The following is a 22933-nucleotide window of genomic DNA, read 5'->3' as shown; positions in this document are numbered from 1 at the left end:
TATAGTCGCGAGAGGTGAGAATAACTTCATATTATCCACAGTCCGAGCACATTTCACTCATGTCTGTGTTCAAGTGAATCGCCATGAAAATCCCTTTATCTACGAAGGCACTGTAGTCCATATTGGACAGTGCTGCTATTATGGTCTGTCGGGGTCCGTCTACCCCACGCTACGCGGCCTTCTCTTTTTCACTAACATCTCCACACTGACTCCTCTGTCTCACTGTTAAGTGGGGAAACATTCATTTCAAATGCTTGAAGATATGAGAGAGACTAAGATCGATTTGCCTTAGGTGACCTATAAATTTACAGTATTAAGGATTAGATGTAGTCTTTATCACGTTATTCAGGTGTGGCCTAAAAATCAAGAGATTGCGAAACAGATATTTGGTACTGTCGTTCCATGCATGTGCGCATGCGCGAACACACAATGAAAGACCTACTTAAAGATAGCACTCAACTACTATAATCTCCTAATACGCATTCAGTTTCCCTCGTGTTAGGATGATTTCACACCCCTGTAATCATTAGGGGGAGGGCTGGAGAAATACGGCATTATGAGCATTGTGCCTGGGAGACCACAATGGGCATAAGATTATAGAAACAAGCCGTTTAGCAGGTAGACGTCTCAGAGCTTAACTCTATCTCAGCTAGACTATAGCAAGTCATAGGAAAGAGTCTTAATTGTGCTAACAGAACACCGCATAACCATATTGACAATGATTCTATTGAAATCAGACTAACTTCCGGTAAATGTGTAATATCAGGAAATCTACACGTTTAAGGTACAGAAGCTAACTGTCTGTCTTGTCTAGACCCTGATCTTACCAATCTTATGTCTGAACCAACCCAGTATGTAATGTGCTACTAATGAACGAGCAGGCCCATTGGCAGGCAGGCGGGCGGCTCTAATTCTCCTTCACAGGCGATCATGTTGCAGCGGAGAGCCAGATCAATACCATTTGCTCGATACACTGGAGGACTTGAATCCATAAAAGCGCTTTTATTGAGTAATTAAACACCCATTACAGTCCCAGGCAGCCAAACAATACATTTGATAATCCTCTAAGACGCAGATCCACAGTGGTGATTAATACCCGGGTGAATGCATGGCCAGGGTGACATAAAGGTTCCTAGACTAGATGACATTATGCTAAGGGTTAGCCTAGCGAGCTAATACCGTACTGTAAACAGGACTGGACTGCCTTCCAAGGGAGCAGAGATTCTACAGCTTCAGAACAAATTAAAGGGTGTGGTACTGTACCCAGCTAGCACAGAACATTCCCGTAACATTCCCGAAAGGTTCTCCTTTGGTTTTCCTACAACATTCTTGGAACCAAAATGTGTTAGCTGGGTAGTACATTCTAAAAGGTTATGTCTGTTGTTAAGAATATTCTGCTATTAGAATTATCAGTGGAGAATGCTGGGGGTAAGGTGTCTGTAGCAAATAACTGGGTTACATTGTAAAATTAATGGAAAGAGAGGGATAACTGACATTGGCACAGGACAAATATGGGTCAGTTGAAATGTTGCAGTATCACGAGCTTCAATAAAACACATTCTGGAGAACAGTAAGTGAACCTTTTGCTTTCTCAACAATACATTGTGAATTTAATATGGTGCTTTGAAGTACAACCATAAAACTATCACCTCTAGCCGTCTCTAAAATGACAAATGTGTTCGACCCTGAGATAAATCTACAGCTACCAGTTAGTGATGTGTGAAGAAATCGATACAGTTACATATCGGGATATTATTTTTGCCGATATTTCGCATCGTACCGTTTTGACAATACTACAATATTAGTTTTGCGCTAGTTGGCTGTACCTGCACTAAAACTTCAGTATTTTCCCTTTATAGCTTGTTCTCCATCTTCTTTCCATCTTCGAATCGCAATACGTATAGAATCGACACCTAAGTATGGTGATAATATTGTACCGTGAGGTCCCTGCCCATTACCAGTCCTATCTACTACCACTTTAAAAACTCACACCACTTTACATAATATTGCAACAATTATTTTATTTGGTTCATACGGCCCACCGCAGTTCTTTTTGAAACTCTTTTAAGGACCCATGCTTTCTACACTTTCACAACTCGTCAAAATACCCACAATCTCGCCCTTGTTGGAGAGCGTTTAGCCTTGTTGCGCCAACAATATGGCGCCTGGGTAATTCTTCTTAAATATGAATGGTCCATTCAGTCTGCTCAATGGACTCTTCTGGCAAAACCCCCCTTTTCTCTCCTGACAACAATATTCAGCGCAGCGCTCTTGGCAGTTTCCCGGCCAAAGTAACAAAAGAGGAACTCGAATACGTCGCTGACGGTTTCAAAAGCATTAAGCCTTCAGTGAAATGCCTAGTTCTTGGCGAAAGCAAAGTGATTTGACAACAATGGACAAATCATACAGTGGTTTATGAGCTTTGCAGGACACAACGGCAGTCTTTATTCCAAAGCACACATTAGTAATCATGTCATTGAGACCCCCCAGGGTTCTCATTGGCCCGAAGGAGTGTGGAGAACAGGATTAATGTGTCGACCGGGTGGAGGGTGGAACTTGGCCAAGTCTCTCAATTCAACACTCTATCTAAATGTGATGAGGTTCTTTTGCCATACACACTCTAAGAACAGAAACACATACAAGAACACACACACACACACACACACTAATTTTTGCATGTTTTCTATCTAATAAGACTAAAACAAGCGAGTGGCGAGTTAAAAGTATAAGAGGATATATTTTCTACATGTCAAACAAAACCTTTTGAAAATAATGGAAGCAATTGCATCGGTTGGGTTTAAAAAAATATATATCTTCCTCTTTGACCCAAAACAACTCCCACGACTGATGCACACCCACTCAAAAGTCAATACCACGCGTGTATCTGCCTATATGGATAATGTATGAAACCAGGTTGAGGAGCTCAGAGCTGCATCTCATTACCCAGTGCATACAGTACCATCCTTAGCAGACTCTACATTCTCAAACGCAGCCAAACCCTGCACCCGACACAAACACACAATAACTGATAGAGACTCCAACACACAAATTGGCACGCACACCCACAAAGACACAAACATGCTTGCATACACATTGCCACACACAGACACACACCCTTCTCCACAGGTCCCCCGCAGATCAACCTGATTATGCACACGCTTCTGCTGGACGTGGCACTTTACAAAACACTACTCTCCTCCATCCTCGCTGTCTGTTTCTCGCCCCTCCCTCCCGGAGACAGGCCACAGGCTGCCGTGCTGGCCGTGCCGCACACACACACACATAACGCACCCAGCCCAGCCACTCAAGGTCCTTTGTGCCACCCCCTGGCAGCCTGCCAAGCTGTCAGACACACACACATACACAGCTCTGCGGAGAGAGGGGCTGGGTGAATGAATATGCCAGGCAGGGACTTACTTGACCGCGGCTGACGAGAGAGAGAGAGAGAGAGAGAGAGAGAGAGAGAGAGAGAGAGAGAGAGAGAGAGAGAGAGAGAGAGAGAGAGAGAGAGAGAGAGAGAGAGAGAGAGAGAGAGAGAGAGAGAGAGAGAGAGAGAGAGAGAGAGAGAGAGAGAGAGAGAGAGAGAGAGAGAGAGAGAGAGAGAGAGAGAGAGAGAGAGAGAGAGAGAGAGAGAGAGAGCGCGATTCTCCAATGATCGTCTGCCTAATCAAGCTGTACACCAGCCGAGACGCACAGAGTAAGATATAGGATCAGATCACAGGCAGATGAGAGATGACTCAATTCTCGCTCGCTCTCTCTCTGCTGCTGTCTTTTTCTCTCCACCCAGCAGCCCTGAAAAAAGCAGTCATCGTTTAATAACTGGTTCCCTCATCAGGCAAGTCGCATATCAATGCACCGTTTAACTCAGATGTCCATATCAATAACTTAATTAGAATCGTCGAAGGTCTCATTTGAAAATACAATGTACAGGATAAGCCGTGGTCTATAGTGGATCTAACGAAGCCGAATATCCGGTAGCAGGACGTTAGCTTTAATAAGTCTTTAGCATATTTAACTTTTCCCATCATCTCGGTAGAATGTGTTAATATCTAAGGGAATCTTAGCCATGGGTAGTATGGAGAGATTGAGCAGCAGAGAAGCCACGCGGGGTGAGAAATTACTGATTAAAATTCCGAATGGGCAGTGAAAAAAAAGAGTGGGGAAAAAAATCCATAGCTTCGATTTGATTAAACCTATGAAAATGGTGCATTACATAAAAAACAGGGGAACTTCAAACACTTTGAGCACTTGCCATGCACAGGGAAGATATTATTTTAATTCCTGTATTCACACCAAGGTGAATTTCGCTGAACTCTGGATGAAGAAACAGTGCGATGTACCCGAGATGTGTGCAGTCTGTCTCGGTGTTCACAGATGAGTATAGTTGCATGATGGGTAAAGTGTTTTAAACGGTAGATGATCACTAGTGGACTGTTGTCTGACACTGCTTCCCCTTCCAGGCCCCACACTGATTCCTTTACTTGTCCACTAATTTACTGCCACAAATCTCAACACACACCTGAGCTCTCACACTTGTCTTTCTGCACCATACACAATTACAACGTCAGGAAAAAAAAACTCGCCGAAACCCACTTGTAATGTTGAATGATGGGGAAAGTATTTTACGTTAAAAAAATTATAACAATAGATTTTACAATAATGGGGCCCACTTAAAATAGCATGCTCAAAATACTAAATAGGCTAATGAATACAAAGTGCTGACTATCGTCACCATAATGAAAACATCCATTCATACAAAAAAGACATCCCTCCCCTTATTACTGGGTATATGGTGATACCTAAAGTACTGTGCCTTCAGAAAGTATTCATACCTCTTGACTTACAGTATTCCACATTCCGTTGTGTAACAGCTTGAATTCAAAATATATTACATTTATTTATTTTCATTTATACACAATACCCCATAATGTGAAAACATGTTTTTAGACATTTTTAGCAAATGTATTGAAAATTAAATACATTAATGTCTGATTTACACAAGTATTCACACCTCTGAGTCTATAATTTGTAGAAGCACCTGCAAAGATTACAGCTGTGAATCTTCCTGGTTTAGTCTCTAAGAGCTTTGCACACCTGAATTGTCCAACATTTGCCCATTATTCTTTAAAAAATGAATCAAGCTCTGTCAAATTGGTTGTTGGTCGTTGCTAGACAATAATTTGTAGCTCTTGCAATACATTTTCCAGTAGATTTAAGTCAAAACTGTAACTAGGCCACTCAGGAACATTCAATGTCATCTTGGTAAGAAACTCCAGTGTAGATTTGACCTTGTGTTTTAGGTTATTGTGCTTCTAAAAGGTGAATTTATCTCTCAATGTCTGGTGGAAAGCAGACTGAATCAGGTTTTCCTCTAGGATTTTGCCTGTGCTTAGCTCAATTCTATTTATTTTTTATCCTGAAAAACTCCCCAGTCCTTAACGATTACAAGCATACCCATAACAGGATGCAGCCACCACTATGCTTGAAAATATGGAGAGTGGTACTCAGTAATGTGTTGTATTAACACAAAAAATGAATTGCTTTCCCACATTTTTTGCAGCATTACTTTAGTGCCTTATTGCAAACAGGATGCATGTTTTGGAATATTTGTATTCTGTAAACGTTTCCTTCTTTTCCCTCTGTCAATTAGGCTAGTGTTGTTGAGTAAATACAATATTGTTGATCAATCCTCAGTTTTCTCCTATAACAGATATTCAACTCTAACTATTTTAAAGTCACCATTGGCCTCATGGTGAAATTCCTGAGCAGTTTCCTTCCTCTCCGGCAACTGAGTTAGGAAGGACACCTGTACCTTTGTAGTGACTGGGTATATTCATACACCATCCAAAGTGTGTATCAAATGTCTGCTTGTTTTATTATGTGACTTCTTAAGCACATTTTTACTCCTGGACTTATTTAGACTTAGTATTACTGTACTAAACCAGATACTGTACATCAGGAGACCTCTTTCTCTCCTAAACCCCCACAAGACACAGGGCTGTCAGCACTCAGAATGATAACAGTATGATGACAGACTGAGGGAGGGGAAGAACAAACAGATCACCGTTCAAATGGCTAGAGGAAGGATTTAGGCGTTTGTCTCTGGGACTATCATACTTTCCAAAAGAATGCCTTTGCCCATACACTGTCAGTCAGAGGAACACCAAACACAAAAAAACATCTAAACAGACAGCCAGAGCTGACAGACTGATCCAAAGAAATGAAGGAGGAGGAAGACGAGGAGGGGGTGCAGGAGGAGAGCGAGGAGGGGCAGGCTGGATGTCAAGGATTTACGGATTGGCGGCCGTTCATCTTTGCAGCAGCAGAACGAATGCTTCTTCGTCTCACAGACAGTATAGCAACAGACAGCTGCCTCCCGTTTCCAGCGCTGTGTGCCTCTCTAACTTAGATCACTGAGAGAGTTGTCAGCACACACAGAGAGACACACACAAAGACAACATAGCCAGCTGCCACAAGTCCAGGGACTAGTTTTTGGAGAGAGAGAGAGAGAGAGAGAGAGAGAGAGAGGGATTTGCATGAGCCAGGCTCCCTTGGGGTCATTTCTCGCTCGCTGAAACGGGGAGAGCACAAAAGACAACACTTAACATATTTGCTAAAAGATGACAACCCTGCCTAGATCTCATTTGAAGCCGGCCTTTGTCAGGAGCTGCAGACGAGAGAAGTCCACTGATATTTGCGAGAGAGAGCGTCTGACAAGTGTCTCTTTCTTTAACATTACAAGGAATCCAACTATATACATCTTCCTGAGCAGTAATTCCCCAGGGTTCAGTATATGCAAGGGAGTCATTTTGGCAAGTTAATAAGAGAGAGGGCTTCTTTAATGGTAAACATTACAGACGGATAGAAACTGTCAGGCTAATTCCTGTCTTTAGTCCCACAGGGAATAGTCCAGCTAGCCTTAACGCCAAACCGCTCTCTGTATTCACTCTGAGTCAGAGGGAAAATCACTAGCAAGATAAACAAAGTAATCGCGAGGAGACTGTTATATATTAGTGTCTCTGTTTGTGAAGACCGTTTTCCTTAACCCTCTCTAATATCTCTACTATCCCCTTCATTATCTCTTTGAGCAACTATTACGGCGCTTCTGAACAAAGACATAAAATGAGACATTATGTACATAATGAGGGGAATCATTGGTGCTGTCAATTTCAGTTTCTAATATAGTAGGGATGTGTAGTGGATAGTGATCTTTAGTGTTTAGATCTTCAGTACAATACGATAATACTATTTGAGAGTGAATGCACACACACACATCCATCCAACACACCTACACGTACACACACTCCACCCCCCGTCCTACATGCACAACTCTCATTACATCAGCAACAGCCAGTATAAATGACACGGGGTATAAGTCAGTCTCTGTGCCTGTAGCCTCCACAACTTCCCTCACTCTATCAATTTATCAGGATAACCACAAGGTAGAAAAACACCATTAAGAGACTGCTCAGTGCATACCAGCTATCCATCGCTACACTAAACGACGTAGAACGTCAACTTCCTTATTTAGGAAATAACCAAATTTAAATCCAGTAAATATCAGTACAGATAGTTGTCCTGATTTTTTTTTTTTTAAAGGAATAAATTGTGTTTAATGTTCACACAGGCTTTTGCCTTGACTTATGCGTCAAGAGATCACTCATCTGTAGGGGCCCAAACTGAGATATTTGGATTTGCAACCAGGCTCCATGATGTGCATAATAGAATCGAAAACAGAATACAGATGTACCGTATAAAAATCAAGCAAAATACATTTGAGAATGAATCAAACAACAGCATTATAGCAAGGGGACATTTTTACAATGCAGCGGAAATATCTCGATCTGAAACAGTCTTCATCTTTATTCCAGAGAAGTTCTTGGCTGTATTAGCCAACACTATAACAAGCTGCATTATGTGGGCTAATCTAATGAAAACAAATCTATTCTATCATTCAGCAAATATATAGTGGATTTACATGAAATTAATTCATTAGTAAAGTCAGGGGGTGGAAAAGGATAATCAATCGACATATGTGACTGACTACACCACGAGCTGTGGTGCGTTTCAGAGAGAGAGAGAGAGAGAGAGAGAGAGACAGAGAGAGAGAGAGAGAGAGGCTAATATTAACATTCATCTCTATACTAAGGTATAAAACAACAAATGAAAACTTAGTGACAAATTAACATGACAAATAAACAAAATGTTGATGTTGAATAAAGTAGGCAAAGTCCAATTTGTTATTTCTCAGAACACACAGAGAAATACAAATTAGACTCGGTGCATAATATTCTATCTGGCCTAACTTGTTACACTACATTATCTAAGGAACAAACACTCTTTTTTTGTGACTTCAAAAAAGTTCATTCCTGTCCGTTTTGAATTGCACACCTCGCTTTATAGTTTGTATGATGCATACGGATCAACGCCACAAAGCCAGTCCAGAAATGGGATAGGCCTAAATCTTCTATGTTCACATATTCAGGATGAAGTGGAATTATTGTCATGCTCATTCGGGATATTTTGGTTTTGATGCAAAAATATCTCAATAGTCTTTTATCAATTTGAAATATGTGTCTAATAGCCTAACTAGGCTAGATATTTCAGTGTTCAATGTTGATAAAGGCCTAATGGTGACAAAGATGACCTCTTAATGTGTTATTAATAGCTGCTTAAAATTGCTGTTTGTCATTTCTGATGAGGTTAATAATCAATTACTAGCTATAATTCTTACTTGTAGGGTAGGTTTCTGGTATAAGAAACATTCTATTAAAACAAATTACTTATAAATGACTGATATATTTTGATGACATTACAGATTGTTTGCCACACCTGAGACTAACAAAAGCTAACCTCACAGTCTATTCTCCTAATCATTTGAATATACTCATTTACTAGTAGTATATCCGTAATAACAACCTCTGAAGATTAGTATAACACGTGTACCGGTATATTAGTCATAATTTAAGCAGACTAATATATTCTGAATGTAGCCTACATAACAAGTGGACCTGGGAGACATTCCTGTTAGCCTAATATTGTCCAAGCACAGCGCGTCAAAAAGGAGTTCCGGGTGCAGCAGTTCCGAAAACATATCGGCATCATAACGATGTGCATTCAAAGCCAGCACAGACAGACGTCAAGGGTCCGTTTGCATTCACGGCGACCATCTGATGCGAGGAATATTCCATTAGGTATACTATAGTACTCTTTTGTTTTCCCGAGAGTGGCAACAATTCGGCCTGGATGGAGTATGATGCAAAATGATTTTGATGTTTTAATCGTTTTAACTTGGACACAAGCCTGAGGATGACAGGCCTAATAGCATGGACAAATCAACATGTAGGCCCTACATTGCTAAACTCTCACAAAACAATGTACACGCATGCAACATATCTCATCATACATCAGTCATATTCCCTGACATTATTTTCAAGAAACTGACACAAAACAAGCACGGTTAAAACAGCCACGATTTAAAAAGAACAACAACAGTTCATCAAATGAAAGACTGGGAAAAAGAACCTACCATAGACGCTGCTGCTACTGATCATGTCTCGCTGCGAATAACGGGGAAGAAGAGGGGAGAGCATTGGAATTGGAATTTGGACGAGGAGGAATTCCAAAGGTTGTTTTACATAAGAAGCACTACTCTCCACTCTCACATTTCAGTTTAACGTGAGTCCTTCTAGTCGGGGCTACTCAACGCTCATCTAACCTACACGCATACTATTACAGGGAAAGTGGACCCTACGCTGTTGGATAGCGCTGTAGAGGGGAGGGAGGGAGGAGGGAGGGGGCAAATCATATGATGGTGCACCCACTTGGTTCACACCAGATCATTTGCGCATTGATTACTGTTATTTTGTTATCGAGAAAGTTACATGTGGTGATATCGCTCTAGCCTAATACAAATACACAAGCTCTGGCACAGGCTACTCTCGCGCTTTAACAATAGATGGCGTGTCACAAGGACTGTGATATTGCATCCGCTCATGCGAACGATAAGATGCATAGGGATACTTGTTGTAATCACCGTATGCATGTATAAAAGTTGGCTACTTTGAAACAATGCACTGTCATTCGAACAGAGCAATAGCCCTTGGATCGCCTAAATAAGAACACAACATACCCATGCGGTTTTAAGTGACACTAATCCAAAACGCAAATGCGCTACTTTACAATCCTAAAACGAACAAACTCGTTGATAAATGATTTGCAAAACCACTAAAACTTGTTTTTAACTGTGAATGCTTAAATCCCGTATGATCCATTGCGTCTCGGAGGGCGTCTCGGAGGGTGGTGGTGTCTTTACGGATAACGCGCTTGGGTGCGCTGCTAAGGCAAGACTCGCCTAATATCGGCTACTTTAATCTCGAATGTAGTTCTGGAAAGGCTTACCTGTATGTGCGACAGGTCGACCTCTGGGGTTAGAGCAACATCGATCCACGGCAGAGCTTGCTGATGAATGACTGTGCGGTGGGTTAAGCGAGGCTGCCTGCGATTTAAAACCATTCCAAGTTAGCGCAGGCAACACTGACCACAGCCACTGCCATGTTGGAATTTCAAACCCTAAAACAGCTGCTTCGGAGACTGACCAGTATGCCTCGCATTGCGCATGCGTTTAGCTGCAAAGACCAGAAATTCAAAGTCCCGCGTAAAGGGGTAATTATGCAAGGTTATTATCTTGTTATACCAACAGACGTCGAGGCAGCATTGTATTGGGAAATAAGCAGAAGCTCGTGATTGTGTTCAAGTAAAAGCTACAGTAGACTATTGTAGGCTATGAGATTGGATCTGTCTAAGCAGACAGTTTTAATCTATGGATTATTTATCATAGCGTGCTGATAAAAAAAAGAACAATTGCAAATAAGAAATCAATAACCATTGTCCCATGTTTAGAGAACAATCTGGGAATGTAGCCTAGCGTGTGAATGTGTGATTGCTGTGTGACACACGCGCGCACACACAGACACACACACTCGTTCCACTAGCCCTAGTGCTGTATCTCCCAATGATAATTATAGCACCGATGTAGAATTATCTATCTGAGTCCTAATTAGAGCTGAACTGTCCCAGTTAACACACTATCAGAGCATCAGTAGGGAGATCACATTTAAACAAGACATCAAAGATGCAACAACTGTCAGATGAAGTTCAGTGTGTCAAATAAAGGCTCAATTGAAACATCCCAATTATCATGAGTTTATCATAAGTTCATTAAAAAAAATAGTGAGACATCTGAGATGGTCTTCAGTGCTCACAAAAGAGCAGTTGATGACAGTGAGTGCACACACGCACAACGCACACAAACTTGCACAGGCGCGCATGTGTGAGTGTGCGCGCGCACACACCTAGACACACAAAGAGGTTCAATTGGGAATTATTTTTTTAAAGTGCTATAAACTGTCCCCAAAAGGGGTTGCTATTTCGATGATCATTTTGAACAGAGAATCGCTTCAATTCCCACTGTATGCTCCCATCTGTTCCACTCTGTTCCCCTTCAATTTAACCCCTGATCACACATGGCCTGGCTGGCTGACTGACTGACTAGGGCTGGCTCTATACTCTAGGGTTTCACTGGCCTTTTACGGGACCTCTGGTTTGGACACCATCAGTTCAGCATAGAGCTATTCCAAATCCCAGTGCTCCAGTTCCCATCACACCTTCCTATACAGGTTCCAAATCCCAGTGCTCCAGTTCCCATCACACCTTCCTATACAGGTTCCAAATCCCAGTGCTCCAGTTTCCATCACACCTCCCTATACAGGTTCCAAATCCCAGTGCTCCAGTTCCAATCACACCTTCCTATACAGGTTCCAAATCCCAGTGCTCCAGTTCCCATCACACCTTCCTATACAGGTTCCAAATCCCAGTAATCCAGTTCCCATCACACCTTCCTATACAGGTTCCAAATCCCAGTGCTCCAGTTTCCATCACACCTCCCTATACAGGTTCCAAATCCCAGTGCTCCAGTTCCAATCACACCTTCCTATACAGGTTCCAAATCCCAGTGCTCCAGTTCCAATCACACCTTCCTATACAGGTTCCAAATCCCAGTGCTCCAGTTCCAATCACACCTTCCTATACAGGTTCCAAATCCCAGTGCTCCAGTTCCCATCACACCTTCCTATACAGGTTCCAAATCCCAGTGCTCCAGTTCCCATCACACCTTCCTATACAGGTTCCAAATCCCAGTGCTCCAGTTCCCATCACACCTTCCTATACAGGTTCCAAATCCCAGTGCTCCAGTTCCCATCACACCTTCCTATACAGGTTCCAAATCCCAGTGTTCCAGTTCCCATCACACCTTCCTATACAGGTTCCAAATCCCAGTGCTCCAGTTTCCATCACACCTCCCTATACAGGTTCCAAATCCCAGTGCTCCAGTTCCAATCACACCTTCCTATACAGGTTCCAAATCCCAGTGCTCCAGTTCCAATCACACCTTCCTATACAGGTTCCAAATCCCAGTGCTCCAGTTCCCATCACACCTTCCTATACAGGTTCCAAATCCCAGTGCTCCAGTTCCCATCACACCTTCCTATACAGGTTCCAAATCCCAGTGCTCCAGTTCCCATCACACCTTCCTATACAGGTTCCAAATCCCAGTGCTCCAGTTCCCATCACACCTTCCTATACAGGTTCCAAATCCCAGTGTTCCAGTTCCCATCACACCTTCCTATACAGGTTCCAAATCCCAGTGCTCCAGTTTCCATCACACCTCCCTATACAGGTTCCAAATCCCAGTGCTCCAGTTCCAATCACACCTTCCTATACAGGTTCCAAATCCCAGTGCTCCAGTTCCCATCACACCTTCCTATACAGGTTCCAAATCCCAGTAATCCAGTTCCCATCACACCTTCCTATACAGGTTCCAAATCCCAGTGCTCCAGTTTCCATCACACCTCCCTATACAGGTTCCAAATCCCAGTGCTCCAGTTCCAATCACACCTTCCTATACAGGTTCCAAATCCCAGTGCTCCAGTTCCAATCACACCTTCCTATACAGGTTCCAAATCCCAGTGCTCCAGTTCCAATCACACCTTCCTATACAGGTTCCAAATCCCAGTGCTCCAGTTCCCATCACACCTTCCTATACAGGTTCCAAATCCCAGTGCTCCAGTTCCCATCACACCTTCCTATACAGGTTCCAAATCCCAGTGCTCCAGTTCCCATCACACCTTCCTATACAGGTTCCAAATCCCAGTGCTCCAGTTCCCATCACACCTTCCTATACAGGTTCCAAATCCCAGTGTTCCAGTTCCCATCACACCTTCCTATACAGGTTCCAAATCCCAGTGCTCCAGTTCCCATCACACCTTCCTATACAGGTTCCAAATCCCAGTGGTCCAGTTCCCATCACACCTTTCTATACAGGTTCCAAATCCCAGTGCTCCAGTTCCCATCACACCTTCCTATACAGGTTCCAAATCCCAGTGCTCCAGTTCCCATCACACCTTTCTATACAGGTTCCAAATCCCAGTGCTCCAGTTCCCATCACACCTTCCTATACAGGTTCCAAATCCCAGTGCTCCAGTTCCCATCACACCTTCCTATACAGGTTCCAAATCCCAGTGCTCCAGTTCCCATCACACCTTTCTATACAGGTTCCAAATCCCAGTGCTCCAGTTCCCATCACACCTTCCTATACAGGTTCCAAATCCCAGTAATCCAGTTCCCATCACACCTTCCTATACAGGTTCCAAATCCCAGTGCTCCAGTTTCCATCACACCTCCCTATACAGGTTCCAAATCCCAGTGCTCCAGTTCCAATCACACCTTCCTATACAGGTTCCAAATCCCAGTGCTCCAGTTCCAATCACACCTTCCTATACAGGTTCCAAATCCCAGTGCTCCAGTTCCAATCACACCTTCCTATACAGGTTCCAAATCCCAGTGCTCCAGTTCCCATCACACCTTCCTATACAGGTTCCAAATCCCAGTGCTCCAGTTCCCATCACACCTTCCTATACAGGTTCCAAATCCCAGTGCTCCAGTTCCCATCACACCTTCCTATACAGGTTCCAAATCCCAGTGCTCCAGTTCCCATCACACCTTCCTATACAGGTTCCAAATCCCAGTGTTCCAGTTCCCATCACACCTTCCTATACAGGTTCCAAATCCCAGTGCTCCAGTTCCCATCACACCTTCCTATACAGGTTCCAAATCCCAGTGGTCCAGTTCCCATCACACCTTTCTATACAGGTTCCAAATCCCAGTGCTCCAGTTCCCATCACACCTTCCTATACAGGTTCCAAATCCCAGTGCTCCAGTTCCCATCACACCTTTCTATACAGGTTCCAAATCCCAGTGCTCCAGTTCCCATCACACCTTCCTATACAGGTTCCAAATCCCAGTGCTCCAGTTCCCATCACACCTTCCTATACAGGTTCCAAATCCCAGTGCTCCAGTTCCCATCACACCTTTCTATACAGGTTCCAAATCCCAGTGCTCCAGTTCCCATCACACCTTCCTATACAGGTTCCAAATCCCAGTGCTCCAGTTCCCATCACACCTTTCTATACAGGTTCCAAATCCCAGTGCTCCAGTTCCCATCACACCTTCCTATACAGGTTCCAAATCCCAGTGCTCCAGTTCCCATCACACCTTCCTATACAGGTTCCAAATCCCAGTTCTCCAGTTTCCATCACACCTTCCTATACAGGTGCCAAATCCCAGTGCTCCAGTTTCCATCACACCTTCCTATACAGGTTCCAAATCCCAGTGCTCCAGTTCCCATCACACCTTCCTATACAGGTTCCAAATCCCAGTGCTCCAGTTCCCATCACACCTTCCTATACAGGTTCCAAATCCCAGTGCTCCAGTTCCCATCACACCTTCCTATACAGGTTCCAAATCCCAGTGCTCCAGTTTCCATCACAACTTTCTATACAGGTTCCAAATCCCAGTGCTCCAGTTCCCATCACACCTTCCTATACAGGTTCCAAATCCCAGTGCTCCAGTTTCCATAACACCTTCCTATACAGGTGCCAAATCCCAGTGCTCCAGTTCCCATCACACCTTCCTATACAGGTTCCAAATCCCAGTGCTCCAGTTCCAATCACACCTTCCTATACAGGTTCCAAATCCCAGTGCTCCAGTTCCCATCACACCTTCCTATACAGGTTCCAAATCCCAGTGCTCCAGTTTCCATAACACCTTCCTATACAGGTTCCAAATCCCAGTGCTCCAGTTCCCATCACACCTTCCTATACAGGTTCCAAATCCCAGTGCTCCAGTTCCCATCACACCTTCCTATACAGGTTCCAATGTAGGTCTACCACCTTGTGGTCCCCTGGTATACCTCCAGACAGTGAGACAAGCAGACAGACAGACCGACAGACAGGCAGATATACAGACAGATAGACAAGCAGACAGACAGACAGGCAGATATACAGACAGATAGACAGACAGACCAACAGACAGGCAGATATACAGACAGATAGATAAGCAGACAGACAGACCAACAGACCGACAGACAGGCAGATATACAGACAGATAGACAAGCAGACAGACAGATCAACAGACAGACAAGCAGACAGACAGACCAACAGACCGACAGACAGGCAGATATACAGACAGATAGACAAGCAGACAGACAGACCAACAGACCGACAGACAGGCAGATATACAGACAGATAGACAAGCAGACAGACAGACCGACAGACAGGCAGATAGACAGACAGATAGACAAGCAGACAGACAGACCGACAGACAGGCAGATATACAGACAGATAGACAAGCAGACAGACAGACAGGCAGATATACAGACAGATAGACAGACAGACCAACAGACAGGCAGATATACAGACAGATAGACAAGCAGACCGACAGACCAACAGACCGACAGACAGGCAGATATACAGACAGATAGACAAGCAGACAGACAGACAGGCAGATATACAGACAGATAGACAAGCAGACCGACAGACCAACAGACCGACAGACAGGCAGATATACAGACAGATAGACAAGCAGACAGACAGACAGGCAGACATACAGACACATAGACAAGCAGACAGACAGACCAACAGACAGACAGACAGGCAGATATACAGACATTTTCCGCGCTAAAAAACAAGAGGTGCAATTTACACCTGCTCTTTCCATGCCACAGACTGGCCAGGTGAATCCAGGTGAAAGCTATGATCCCTTATTAATGTCACCTATTAAATCAACTTCATTCAGTGTAGCTGAAGGGGAGGAGACAGGTTAAAAAAGGATCTTGGGACAATTGAGACATGAATTGTGTATGTGTGCCATTCAGAGGTTGAAAGGGCGAGTCAAAATATTTAAGTGCCTTTGAATGGGGTATGGTAGTAGGTGCCAGATATACTGGTTTGAGTGTGTCAAGAACTGCAATGCTGCTGGGTTTTTCACACTCAACAGTTTCACGTCAAGTTGGACATCCAACCAACTTGACACAACTGTGGGAAGCATTGGAGTCAACATGGACCGCTTTCGAAACCTTGTAGAGTCCATGCCCCGACAAATTGAGTCTGTTCTGAGGGCAAAAGGCGAGGTGCAACTCAATATTAGGAAGGTGTTCTTAATGTTTTGTACACTCACCCTATTTGCATATTTTGTTCACATGCTGAGTAAATCTCACCCTTATTTTGTTGCAAAAAAGTACTCGACACATTGAGGGAATGTCCCCCTCCCCATTATGTTGAAACCTGGACTCTAAACTGGACTGCGGCTGATAGGAGGCCACAGCTGAACGTGAGTCACACTACTAGGAGTGGTATTGCTGTGGTGATAGAAAGTGATGCAACAGAGACAGAGGGTTGAATCAGTAGGAGGCTGGGGGCTGAGAATGGAGGGGGTTTGGCTCGCCTTGTGTGTGCCAGCCACCGTGATGGTGTACCTACGTGGCTGTGAGGTCCGCACAGCTGCCGACTGGCTTGGAGGTCATTCTGAGATACAGCCACGCTGTGATTCTTGATGGTGCTGTGGGTGTGTAAACACACACTCACACACACACAAATGCACACATATACAAACACACATGCGTACACACAAATATACACAAACACATGCATACACATACAGTGCACACACACATATATGAAAATACGCACGCAAGGACACACACACCTTGTGTCTGGCCTTTTGTCCTTGTGTCAGCAAGCAGGACACATGGAATTATTAGACTTCTTTGACGTCTCCTTTTCTTTCTGTATAATATCCACACTTCACATACATTCCGAATTTCTTCAGAATGTTGTTGGTTTCTCTCTACTTGCGTAATATCTTTGTCCCTTTCTGTTTGATCCACTACACTATTATTTTTTTGTAGGAAATGGTGGAGTACCTAGAGTATTTCAGACTTGATGTAGAAAGTACTGTGTAGGCTCCACACATAAATTACCCTCCTGTGGTAGGCAGAATATTTGCATCTAATTTGCAAATTGCAGTGAAGACAGCAATTCAGGGGATACTGAATATTCAACGGTAGCATGAAATATTTGACACTAATCGGTAAAATACCACCTAGTGTACGAATCTCCCAAAGTCATCTATCATTCGGATTTCGTTTTCAAATTAACCACAAGTCCAATTTGAAAGGGAATTTGCAAGAAAGCTCAGTTCGCCAGCACCAACATGATTCCCTAAGAGTAATGGATAGGCTAGAAAGACTGTGTGTGTGCGTGCGAGCGTGCGTGCGTGCGTGTGTTGCGTGCGTGTGTGTGTGTGTGTGTGTGTGCGTGCGAGCGAGCGTGCGTGCGTGCGCGTGTATACTGTATGTGCAAGCATGGCCTTGTTGAATTTGAGCAGGCCTAGCCGTGATTTTACTGCTACATTAATCTAAATGGATTTGAAGTCATTAACCGTTTCAGAGGTAATGATGTGGTGCTACCACTAATGAGCTTTAGCTCTTAATTGAATAGGAGGGGGTGTACTGTGATGCTAAACCCACAGTAGACGTTCACTCCACTCTCCTCGTTTCCATCCTACCACACACACACTGTAGACACACACATGCATGTGACATTTGGTGACGCACACACACACATACACACCCTCGACGTTGACAACGTTTTTCCTTCCCTACGCTCACAGGGGTTAGAGAAGGGGTTCCTAGTCACGTGACTGTCTGGATTACAGGCCCTCCGCCCGAGGACTTTGATGTCACCCTTCATCACTTCAAGACCACAAGCTGTACTTTTGTTTTACATCAATTACAGGAGAAATCTTTTCTTTTTTTTTTCCAGTCATCCTGAAAATGAAAAGAAAAACATTGTCTGGTGTCATATTATGATTGGATAATGCATTATTTAGTAGGCCACTGAAGTGCCGGATCCAAAAACATCTTAAAAAGCTTAATTTGAGATGCTTCTCGTCCTTAAAAACAAAACAAGCAGCTTTGTATAAAGGCAAAGTAGTTTTATCAACTGTCACACAGATCAAACATTTCAATTGAGAGAATGTGTTTTACATACATTAAGAATACAAATCTATTTTCTTTCCTTGATGTCTATAATCCTCAAATCACCGATATAATTGTATTCCTCGTTTAGAAATCATTATGCAAACATTTAACCTGCAATATTTATTAACAGATAAAGATGTCAAGTACAATTTGAATGAAGCTGAAATCTAACATAAAAATCTCACCTTTCTAAATTCCCTACAATACAATACGTTCCCTTGGTAATAGTACCTATGTGAAATAAGATTGTGTTGGTGTCTCTTATCAAGTGCACAGAAAGCCCCAGTGAATAGAGAACACTGACATAAAAATAACACCCTCAAAAAGCAATGAAAGCCTAAGGGAGAAAAATGAGAGTATTTACAATGAAACTCAGTCACTGTTCCATAGTGCCTAGCGTTCAGAGGATCAGAAAGAAAATAGACTGAGTAGGCAGGCTGAAAGGCCTGTGTGTCTCTGCTGGTGTGTGGTCTGCTGTCCTTTATGGACTGAGACTAAGACCCTGATGGGTCGGAGCTTAGATTGAACGGAGCCTATTGAGAATAAGCTACTAAATCTGGCAATAAAGGCAATGTGATTTACTGTAAACGCCACTGGGCCCACTGAGTCACGGCTAGAGAGGCGCAAACACATAGGGACACACACGCGCACGCATACACACACACACACATACACACACATATTCAGGCACACACACACACAGTCTCTCCCGCCTGGTTGGTTTGCCTCTGTCTGCTACGTGAGTCGCCCCACACACTCGCTCTGTGCACCCAGTCATGCGGCTCAGCAGCAGTGACTTTGACAAATAACCAGGAAGTCCCACTGTTGGCTTAAAACTCCAAGTTGTTCAGTTGCATTTCTGCATTTGTCCTGCCTTAATGGCTGTGGAAGTGGCTTTCGAGGTAATCTGGCATTGATTGATTAGGTGCTGGCCAAATCCCCTCACCGAGTGCATTGGTAGGCTGGCCGCCCGCTGCTGCTGCTGTGTGAATGTGCAAGGGAATGGCTGTATTAGGGGAGTGTGTGTGTGTGTGTGTGTGTGCATGTGCGTGTGTGTTAACACTGCCTGCTACACAAATACACACTTATATCCACTCAGGTGGACAGGCTCATGAGAGGACTCTCACTGCAGCGGGCAAGGACACCATATATGCTGTTGTTTGTTATTGCTGCTCAATAGAAACATGCTTTAGGCCTGCAAAACCAGACAGACAAAACATGTCCTTTTCATAAACATGCAGACATGTTGTGTCAGTCAGATTTCAGGTGGTAGCTAATAAGTGTCCTTGTATCAACTGCTGTTGATTGGATTATTTATAATACAGCACATGGCATCAATACAGCTCAGAGCATAGTGGAAAGATGATCATATTGAGAAGTGTTTGCCAATTAGATTGCAGTCTAATCCAGACATGATAAGGTCAGAATTGTTAAGCATGCATAGTGTAGTCAATACAGTGCATTCGGGAAAGTATCCAGACCGCTTCCCTTTTTTCACATTTTGTTACGTTCCAGCCTTATTCTAAAATTGATTCAATTACTTTTTTCCTCATCAATCTACACACAGCAAAAAAAGGTACAATTTTGCACATTTCTAAAAAAAAAAAGGAACAGAAATACCTTATTTACGTACGCTCCAGAGTTCCTCTGTGGAGATGGGAGAACCTTCCAGAAGGACAACCATCTCTGCGGCACTCCACCAATCAGTCCTTTATGGTAGAGTGGCCAGACGGAAGCCACTCCTCGGTAAAAGGCACATGACAGCCTGATTTTTGTTTGCCAAGTGCCATCTAAAGGACTCTCAGACCATGAGAAACAAGATTCTCTGGTCTGATGAATGCAAGATTGAACTCTTTGGCCTGAATGCCAAACCTGGCACCATCCCTACGGTGAAGCATGGTGGTGGCAGCATCATGCTGTTGGGATGTTTTTCAACTCCCCAAATAGAGGTGTGCCAAGCTTGTAGCATCTTACACAAGAAGACTGTAATCGCTGCCAAAGGTGCTTCAACAAAGTAAAGGGTAAAGGGTCTGAATACTTATGTAAATGGAATATTTCTGTAAATAAAAATATACATTTGCAAAAATTTCTAAAAACCAGTTTTTGCTTTATCATTATGGGGTATTGTGTGTAGATTGATGAGGGAATTTAAAAAAAAAGCAATTTTAGAATAAGGCTGTAACTTAACAAAATGTGGAAAAAGTCAAGAAGTCTAAATACTTTCCGAATGCACTGTACACTGTAGACCTTTAAATAGTCTAATGTTTTCCATGTGGTATGCTTTAATGATTAAATTACATTCATTAATATGATATTTGATTTAACCCTATGCAATAATTTAAATGTATTCAAATTAAATCAGCATAAAATCACCTGTCCAATTCACATTCTCCTTCATTCTATATCATATCTAAAACTAAAGAACATCCTTTTAACAGTTCTCAATCAAAGAATAACATGTTAGTCTCAAAAAAGCCAGAGACGTCTGGGCCATGAACAATTTTACATTAATTTTAATGGAGACACTTAAATGGTAATTATTCCAATTCGGCTCAAATGTGGAACTAACAAATGGAATTCAATCAGGGCTGGCACATAATGACCGTCATTAGGCCCCAAAAATTATAATGACATCCTATCTGCATTTCAACCTGACGACTCTTTTACGTTGGGATATCGAAGCCAACTCACATCTCCATGGTGATAAGCCCTATTTTTTTTGAACGCCGCTCATGACTGGTAACCACCTCATTGTTTGTGGCATAGTCTTCCGCTGAATGAACGACTGGCTTCATCTAATTAACTACTTGAAAGGTCTATTCTTGAGTTCGCCCTTAATTGAGAGTGGGAGAGTGCTGGCGTCATTGACCGCCATGGCTCTCTGTCTCCTACCTAGGCCTTTTCACATGATGCAGTTCTGCTCTGGCCTGGCCTTTTCACATGATGCAGTTCTGCTCTGGCCTTTTCATATGATAATAACAGTAATATATGCCATTTAGCAGACGTGCAGTCCTTTGAAACAGTAGGCATCTTGTATATTCTCTGTCTGGTAATGGGTCAAAATCTCAAGGGATAAAACAATGTGTGAGTGAATGATTGTCTTGATAGTATCACACTCAAATTTTTCAATTAGGGGCAAATCCTGACTTGCCCCAAATGTATGTGTAATTTTAACCCTTTTTTAGGTAACGTTCTAGTACATTATAGGATTGTGAATCTTGGTTCTTACAGATATAGTATTTCAGTGATGGGTTATTACAGGTTCACTGCAGGTCTACCTCATACAGTATGGGAATGTGTACCTCCTGCTGTTACAGTGAGGGGGTTACAGGTCACAGAGAGCACAGTATTATATTTACTTTGCTTGGTGCAGCACAGACAGCAGCACTCCACAACATCTCATGGTCACCAAAGTGTCTACACAATTAGCAGGGGGCTGTGTATGTTCAGCGTGTGTGTGTGTGTGTGTGTGTGTGTGTGTGTGTGTGTGTGTGTGTGTGTGTGTGTGTGTGTGTGTGTGTGTGTGTGTGTGTGTGTGCATATATATATATATATAGCTGGGTGTGCTAGACCATGTCCCTGAGGTTTACTCTCCTGATTCAATAGCGCTCCACTTGGATGGACTCTATCAGATAGCTGAGGCCCAATGAAGGCTGCTGTTCAACAGGGCTTAAAGTACAACACTGCTGCAGGTCCACAGCGGGAAGGTACCTGGTCTTCAGATAGTGTCCAACTACTGTGTCCACACTGTACCATGTGTATACAGACACAACCACAACAACAATGGTGTTGCAACAATAGGAGTGGATACAATGTGATTAAATAAAGAAAAATAATATTGCTATAGTGATAATCGGTGATAATACATTCCACCAGAAACGTACATTACCGTTCAAAAGTTTGGGGTCACTTAGAAATGTGCTTGTTTTTTTTTTTAAAAAGCACATTTTTTTGTCCATTAAAATAACATCAAATTGATCAGAAATACATTGTAGACATTGTTAATGTTGTAAATGACTATTGTAGCTGGAAACAGCTGATTTTTAATGGAATATCTACATAGGCGTACAGAGGCCCATAATCAGCAACCATCACTCCTATGTTCCAATGGCACGTTGTGTTAACTTATCCAAGTTTATCATTTTAAAAAGCTAATTGATCATTAGAAAACCCTTTTGTGATTATGTTAGCACAGCTGAAAACTGTTGTCCTGATTAAAGAAGCAATAAAACTGGCCTTCTTTAGACTAGTTGTGTAATTGCCAAGAAACTGAAGAGCTCGTACAACGCTATGTACTGTACTACTCCCTTCACAGAACAGCCCAAACTGGCTCTAACCAGAATAGAAAGAGGAGTGGGAGGCCCCGGTGCACAACTGAGCAAGAGGACAAGTACATTAGAGAGTCTAGTTTGAGAAACAGACGCCTCAAGCCCTCAACTGGCAGCTTCATTAAATATTACCCGCAAAACACCAGTCTCAACATCAACAGTGAAGCGG

General features: G+C 43.0%; 1 protein-coding gene across 2 annotated transcripts in view; it reads right to left on the bottom strand.

The window, feature by feature from the left end:
• The window catches only part of LOC115179372 (fidgetin-like), a 33699-nt gene extending 23106 nt beyond the window's left edge, over window positions 1-10593 (bottom strand). Inside the window, exons 1-2 of one of the 2 annotated variants that reach the window (XM_029740818.1) lie at window positions 10402-10575; window positions 9530-9560 (exon numbers count right to left, since the gene is read on the bottom strand). In XM_029740818.1, the coding sequence (XP_029596678.1) occupies window positions 9530-9560; window positions 10402-10515 (145 nt within the window). In that variant the 5' untranslated portion in view covers window positions 10516-10575. Of the gene's footprint in view, window positions 1-9529; window positions 9561-10401 lie in introns of both variants that reach the window. The other variant, XM_029740819.1, reaches the window with a different exon arrangement.
• Between the last annotated feature and the right edge of the window lie 12340 nt (window positions 10594-22933).

Source organism: Salmo trutta, chromosome 39 (genome assembly GCF_901001165.1).
Source record: "Salmo trutta chromosome 39, fSalTru1.1, whole genome shotgun sequence".
NCBI classification, from domain to species: Eukaryota; Metazoa; Chordata; class Actinopteri; order Salmoniformes; family Salmonidae; genus Salmo; species Salmo trutta.
The sequence above is the reverse complement of the archived record's forward strand: the minus strand, read 5'-3'. Positions and strand labels throughout refer to the sequence as shown.